The sequence below is a fragment of a genome, unplaced genomic scaffold (assembly GCF_019419815.1).
Source record: "Pyrus x bretschneideri cultivar Hongxiangsu unplaced genomic scaffold, Pyrus_bretschneideri_v1 Contig74, whole genome shotgun sequence".
NCBI classification, from domain to species: Eukaryota; Viridiplantae; Streptophyta; class Magnoliopsida; order Rosales; family Rosaceae; genus Pyrus; species Pyrus x bretschneideri.
This window is the reverse complement of record NW_025999814.1, coordinates 856,799-864,246: the sequence shown is the minus strand read 5'-3', so window position 1 is coordinate 864,246 and position 7,448 is coordinate 856,799. Positions and strand designations below refer to the sequence as shown.

General features: G+C 36.8%; 1 protein-coding gene across 1 annotated transcript; it reads right to left on the bottom strand.

The window, feature by feature from the left end:
• Nucleotides 1–5,810: 5,810 nt before the first annotated feature.
• Nucleotides 5,811–7,095, bottom strand: LOC103940596 (GSH-induced LITAF domain protein-like). The gene is made up of 3 exons (XM_009350741.3): nucleotides 6,751–7,095; nucleotides 6,496–6,622; nucleotides 5,811–6,130 (listed from the first exon to the last, which is right to left on the bottom strand). The coding sequence occupies exons 1-3, from the start codon at nucleotides 6,942–6,944 to the stop codon at nucleotides 6,047–6,049; spliced, it is 405 nt and encodes a 134-aa protein (XP_009349016.2). The 5' UTR covers nucleotides 6,945–7,095; the 3' UTR covers nucleotides 5,811–6,046.
• Nucleotides 7,096–7,448: the final 353 nt, after the last annotated feature.

The following is a 7,448-nucleotide window of genomic DNA, read 5'->3' as shown; positions in this document are numbered from 1 at the left end:
AAAAGGAGAAAGAAAGAGTGCACAAATGAATGCTCCATCAAAGTCTCCATCTTCATTAGAAAGAGTGCATGCCCAAGGTTCGGTTGCGCCTTACGAGAAGTACTTTGTACGCATCGTGAATAACCTTGATATCAAAAAGCTCGGTTCTCTCATTCTCGCTGCCACTATCCAAAACCAATTTATACACACCCATAAATATCAAAGTAATTTGATTTATGGATTAATATGTCCTTTGGTGTATATATGCGTACATGTACTTTACATCTATTAATATACATTTTCAAAAAGAATTATATTGTTATATTGATTTTTTATTCAATCAAAATTTTGAAAAAAATTCCATATTTTTTGTTGGCCCTTTTTTTTTTTTTTTTTATAGCTCATTAGATGTGAGATTTTAAATACCATAAAATCTCAAGTTTTATTCTTGACATGAAAATATATTAATATTAATATGCTGAGGTGTACAAAGTTAAAGAACTTTGATCAAAAATTTAAAACGATTAAGGTTTTAATCAATGAGTGTTAGTGGCGAGGAACCACATCAAAAGTCTTCCTTTTAGAGTTGATCATAATTTGTCATCCAGGGCAAGGATTTTCCTCCTTGCTCAATAATAAACAACGACGAGAGGTACACAATTCCTAATGACGATGGTCATATATAGGTAAGGGCCTGTCTTGAAACGCTGGAGGGCCAAAAAAAGTTAAAAACAACACATAGAAATCTCAAACCAGTATGATTACGTATGAGACACAGACCACCTTATATTCATTGGGTGCATTCAAAAGGATTTGCCCAAACTTTATCATCATTCTTATGGGGAATATAATTGTTATTGAAGAACATGTTTATATATATATATATATATATATATCGGTCCAAATTTCAAAATTGAACAGGATTTGTCCAGCGATCATGTCCTAGTACTGACGAGGTTCTGAAAGCAGAGAAGACTCACTTGTGAGTGAAGAAAATCTAGTTGGGGGTGAATTTGGTGATCTTTAATTGCCGAAGACATGACTGTAGGCGACAAAGCAAATCTTGATAGGCCGCAAGCAACCAAGGTGGGAATAAAAAGACCTGATTGACCATACAAGCAAGTTTACACGGCAAGAAGAAGCTTATACCTAAGCTGGCCTGTAAATGTCCATAAGATATATGCTTGACACGTCAAGGCTCCAGGCACTGTATTTTTCTTCTTATTCCATGGCAAAAAGGACATCCAGAAAGATGAAAAGACGAAATTGTGTTCAGAAAAATAAAATGGAATTTTAAGGTTCTTTTATTGAGAAAGCTTGGTATATATATATTTAGCTAGTGTTCAAGCTTTTAAGCGTTGAAATCCCGAAGAACTTCGAAGAATTCGTATCATATATCTATATATATATATATATATATGTGATATATGTGTGAGTGTGACACTTATACAAGTCAAAAGAAGTTATCATACCTCACAGCCAATCACAATATTACACATACCCCTTGGACGCAACCCCAAAATTGAAAAGATTAAGGGGCCACTGAGACGTGCTTTTCATGCTTTGCTTTGGTGCAAAGAGATGGACTCGTTGATTTCTCGTGGGGTGGACATCTGGTACTGTGGCTTTCGGTTGACACTAAATGTCGGAATTTGGAATAATGTGACCAGTGGATGAGAAAAAGAATGGAAGAAGAAATAACTCAATCCAACAGCATTTTATGTTACGACTTGAATCAACTTAGCAAACCCAAAAGGACCACGTATATTTTTGGAAATTTTGTTCCTCGCAATCTCAATGTCCATCGTTGACCAAAAAAAAAAAAAAATCTCAATGTCCATCTCCCAAGTCCAACCCTTCAAAGTACAGGTCAAATCCATTCTCACTCAAAAGCTCCAACTAAAATCAAGATTTAAAAAGGAAAAGAAATAGTGTTTAGTATGTATGCATAAAATTAAATATGACAAATTCAAATTTAGCCAAGTTGGTTAAAGCATATTACTCTTCTCTTTATATTTAAATTTGAATCATCTTCACTATAGTTTAGAAACATTTAGTATAAAATATCATTTGTATTGAACAAATTAAATGTGTCCCAGACACCAAATGACATGAAATCAATTTCCCACGCTCGGATAGCCTTTGGAAAGGGCCAAGAGGCAGGCAGAGTGGGGAGTCTGAGCAATGGCAGAGTGACATGTGATCCGTGCTTTTTTATTTTGGAGATAATGAATGGAACTTGATGGGGAGAGAGGAAGTGCATAATTATCAACGGATAGATAGATATCGAGACCCATCATTGAACATGGACGGCCTACGTTGGGCCATGCAAATCCCCTTCCCCACGAGAATATATTCCACGACAATATAACTTTGATGATTGAATCATGCAGAATACTATTTCTTTTACGTACAGATGTAGTGATATATGAATCTACTGCAGGTCGCTGATTGGCTATAAATAGAGGGCTCAGCACTCAGGAGCATTTGCATTGGACCAAGACGAATAGATATATATGCTTATATTATATCATAACTGATGAGGGAAGAAAGGTCCTACATGAGGATAAAGAGCCGTGTTTTGTAGCCAAGGATGACTTGCCTGCAACCTCCCAAAGGCCTCTGAAAAATTTATATGTACTGTGAGAGATATGCTTGGTTAGCTTAGCCACTGTTAGCTAAGCTAGCTAGCTAGTTTGCTAGGGTTTAAGAATCCTTGTGTGGTATACAGGCAGTCTCCTTGGCTATCGAGACAGGTTCTTTTCTCTCATGCTGGGCCTCTTCTTCCATGGGTCTCATGCCATTTTCTACCAGGATAAGAACTTCTTAAGGAACTCTCAAGGAAGAAGAAGGTACATATTTGATTGTTTTCCTAATATTTGTTGTGACAATTAATTAGCATTTTTGTTGATTTATCGAAGACTAATGCAGGACAACCTTACGCTTTTAGTTGGTTAACTTTTTGCGTGTAATAGGCAGTTAAATCGTATAGATTTGTTGCAATCCTAAAGCCACGCATGAATGAGAGCATGGGTTGCTGTAGTCTGCAACTCGACCTTTCCTTGTATTTTTCATACGGAATTTGCTTAATTAAATTCTTGTTTTGCTTGTGGTGACTTATGGATCCTAATGCTCGAGATCTTTTGGTCAACAGGAGCAATGTGGTATCCGATATATGCTTTATGTTGCAATGTTGCATAGATTATAGATTAGATGTGGTATATAAAACTAAATTTTTGAGAAATCGTCAGAATTGTGTTCTACTTCGGTTGTGTTTCGTGTTTCCTTCGGTTGGAGGAGTTTGAAAGAAAGGATTTGAATATGATCAAAGGTCTAAATTATCTATACAAAGGAATGAAAAAACCTGGAAAACATTGTGTTCAATGTATTTGAAAGGGTGGTGATATCCACATACCTTTTTTTGCTTCCCACATACTCCTAGTTAATTTTTATTTGATTTTCTTCAATTCATTTGATTTAACAACCAAAAATTTAAAAAAAAATGTATGAGAAATGTGAAAAGAGGAGTGTGAATAGCACCAGCCTATTTGAAAAAATATGATGGCCAAACAATCCAACTTGTGGAACATACTACAACGGCACAACCCTAGGTAGCGAAGAGTCGACATGGAGGCACCCAACCTTCTCGTTAATGTGAGTTTTTGGAGAGATCAGCTTGCTATCCTACAGAAACTTTCGTCATTGCTTTACGGGTGGGTCTTGTAGTAAATTCGGGAGCATTTGAAATCCATTTATTTTCTCTTTATATACGAATTGTAATGATACACAAAATTTTATCTTTTTTTTAGAACTTTGGCGATACGATGGCAATTTATTGATATGAAAAAGAAAAAAAAATTTGACATAATCAGGCTAGACATAAACTTTACCCCTCATATGGTAGAAAGCAAAATACAAGAAAAAAGAGGAAAGACATACATCTTACCCCTCTTGAAAAAGAAAATACAAGAAAAGGAGGGAGCATAAATCTTACCCCTTTTGAAAAAGAAAATACAAGAAAAAGAGGGGGACATAGGACCAAACCCCTCTAAAATAAAACCTAAAACGTAAGAACTTGTAAGACAGGTGGCAAAACAAAAGGAAACTCCAAAATGATTAGGTAAAAAAGAAAATCATACATCAAGAAGGGTAGATAAACATGTAGGCTAGCATGCCTAAGAAATCTGAATGTAGAAACGGAAGAATCTCTACAGGAGGAGCAACATGCAAAACAAGGGAAGATGAGACAAGCCATAAATTGACTAATTTGTTGGTAGCTGTATTCCTGTCTCGAAATGTATGACAGTAACAGAATACCATATGCCCTAAAATGGTTATTTGAAGTTTGAGGTGTGACACAACTCTCCTAGGGCTGCTGTAATTTTTTACTAAATTTTAGGGTCTCATTTCAATTAAATTTTTAATTACCGAATCGGTAAAACCATTCCAATTATGACTTGCTCATTAAAAACTTAATTAGATTAAGATTCTTAAAATTTATTTGGTTTAAATTCAATAATGATTTGAGCATTTGATTCTCAAGATTATCCTAAATGGTTTAGAAGAAGAGTTAAAAATTGAATTTTAATTTGGATCCCTATCTTGTAGAAAACGTATCCCTACAAGAAAACCTACTTAATTTGCTCAACTCTCAAACGAGTTCATGCAAGTTCAAGGTGTAAACAATCATACTACTAAAGCATTCAAGTTCATGTGTATCAATCAAAGTTCGATGTTAAAAGATGTTTAAAAAAATGTTTTGGTGAATTTAGAGGATTTCATAATGTATTGTAGGCCGTAACAAATTCAGTCTCTCCCCTTGCAATTTTGAAGAAATTGACTAAAAATTCACATGAAGTTTATGAAAGTCCATTAGAACTCCATCATAAGATGTCAGGGCCTTCAACAACGCCCATGGGCTAGCGTTCGTCTGGTCTCAAAGAACTCTCCGTTTCAAAAATTTTGGTTTGAGATAAATATAAACGAATAAGCTTCGAGTATTAAGAACTTATGCAAGGTGCTTGTAACTCAATTAAGAAAGAGCATTTCTTGCACTCCAAGTCCTGAGTTTGATTTGCGCCTCTCCAATATCATTTGTATAAAAGTTAAGAAAATTGGTAAGATAGAGAATTCCCACCGTTTTCAGTAACTGGGACTCAAAACTCTCTAGTCCTACCCAACTTCTCAACTTTCACATCATTCTTAGTTTTAGGCTTACTTTCACACCTGACATTGTCGATTTGAGATTTTGAGATACCGAAGCAAGGTCCAAACCCTAAGCTAATACACACATTTCCTTTGGTTTAAGCACCTACACTGCAAGTCTGCGAGTACAATCCCTTTTCTCATGCTGTTTTCCGATGAACATATGAAAAGCAAGTTCCAATGATAGCAACTTGAATCACAACTGATGTACATTCCGATCTCATGCCATAACAAGACATCTGTTTTGATAATTGACAAAATTTGGCACAAGGTACTGCATAATTTGATAATATAGCTTATACTGCAGTTGTAATCATCGGAACGAGGCAGGAAGTTTCACATAATCCAGCATCCCAATTGCATGTAATGTGAACTAACCATTGCTCATGATGATTGCAATATTGCTTTTCAAGGAATGCTACTTTCAAACATTCCTATAGTTCCTAACCATTTCAAAAATTAGCACCGTCGCGGTTGAACAAGAAGTGCAACATAACCCTGCCGAGAACTAGACCCTAAACACTAGACCTCCGAGGACTGGTTCGGAACCTTATTGATGAACCTAGCATGTCCCTCAAACAACTCACAACTCCCATAAAAACACTTGCAACACAACAGCATGCACGTACAAAATTAGCAAAAGCATTTTATTAAAAGCTTGCACATATTTAAAAATTACAGTCAAACTGCATTATTATGAAGCCAAGCCACCATTTTTCCAAACTCCATATAGATGCCATAGCCAAATAGTAGTTCAATGCAGCATCTTAAAACTATATTTATCTACTAACACATCTTTAAAGGTATACGGGGTTCAAAGAAGCAGAGAAGAAGCCGCATACAAAGTGTGAAATACAGATCATCATGCAGGCAGTGCAAAGCTGTGCTCTGTCCAGTGTGGAGGATCCGCAACAATGCAAATATCCGACTTCTCAAAATCAGCAACCTACAATACAACCCATGTCGAATTTCTAAGCAAAAATGAGAAGCAACATAAAAATTTTGAAAGTGCACAGCACAGAGCACTCATAGGTGGGTTTTCAACCGTGTTTGGTAGAAAAATTGAAAGTGCTTATGGGTCATAGAAGTGTTTTCAGAAGAAGCACCGCACTCTTCCAGAAAGCACTTGAACTTTTCCAGAAAGCACTTAAACATTCAATAAAAATTTCGATGTGTTTCTAATAAAAGCCCATCCAGCAGAAGTCCTAATGAGCAAAAAATCTAACATGTTTCTAATAAAAACACGTCTAGCAAAAGTGATTGCCACCGAATTAGCCCCAAATGTGTCCTGAATAGAGAGAGTCGTCTTACCTTCTCTTGGCAACTGGGACAGTAATGATACTTATGCCAGAGGCAGTCACAGGAAGGCATAAGAAAGCAACATCCAAGCATCATAGGCATCATACAAGCCACCACAGATGCCACACTCGGCTTTGATCTGTCGATTCATTCAACACCAATAAACATCAATCAAACATATCTCAAGTTTCAAACTTTGAATAATCAAGAACACAAAATCAAACCCAAAATCCCAATTGCCCAAAGGGATCAAATTTTGTTATTTACCTGACTTGGGTGAGTCCGGTATCGCCACAGTAAGCGCAGTTGAAGGGAGCGGGAGTGTCTCTGTAAAAGGTCTGGTGGAGAGGGACGCCCTTGGGGTCGCCGTAGACGGCGTTTGGCGGGATCATTCCGGCCTGGTGCGGATTCTGCACCGTGTAGACTGGAACTCCCATCACCGGTTCGTCCACCTTCGACATCTCTGCCTTTGTTCGTGACTTATGAGTGCGATGAAATCCCGCGATCTTGTGAGTGGTCTGGTCTGGATATTGGAATCGGAATTGGAAGCGATTCGAGGGAAGATGGAAATTTGGTTTTCTTGTGGTGACTAGAATGTCCTTGGGCTCTATCTATCAATGGGATCCATTGAGTTATATATCTTCTAGAGAGAGTAGTGACTAATCAAACCCGCGGCCCAAACCCCCCAACAATGAACTTTCCAAGTTTTCTTGCATTAATTGCCTCTCTTATCACATCCCTTAATCATCTTGAATCAAATTCTTTAATTTACTTATCAGTTGTTGTAAGCCTATTTAACTGAGAACTTATAGAGAGGGAAAGAGGGGTGCCGGCAAGGAGAGAAAGAGAATTTGGTGAATTTTGAGATGTGTATTATCTTACTCTCATTGTGCCTATAAATCGCTTACCTTTTAGGTGTTACAACTAAATCATGACACTATCTAAAAGATATCATAGAATCTTAT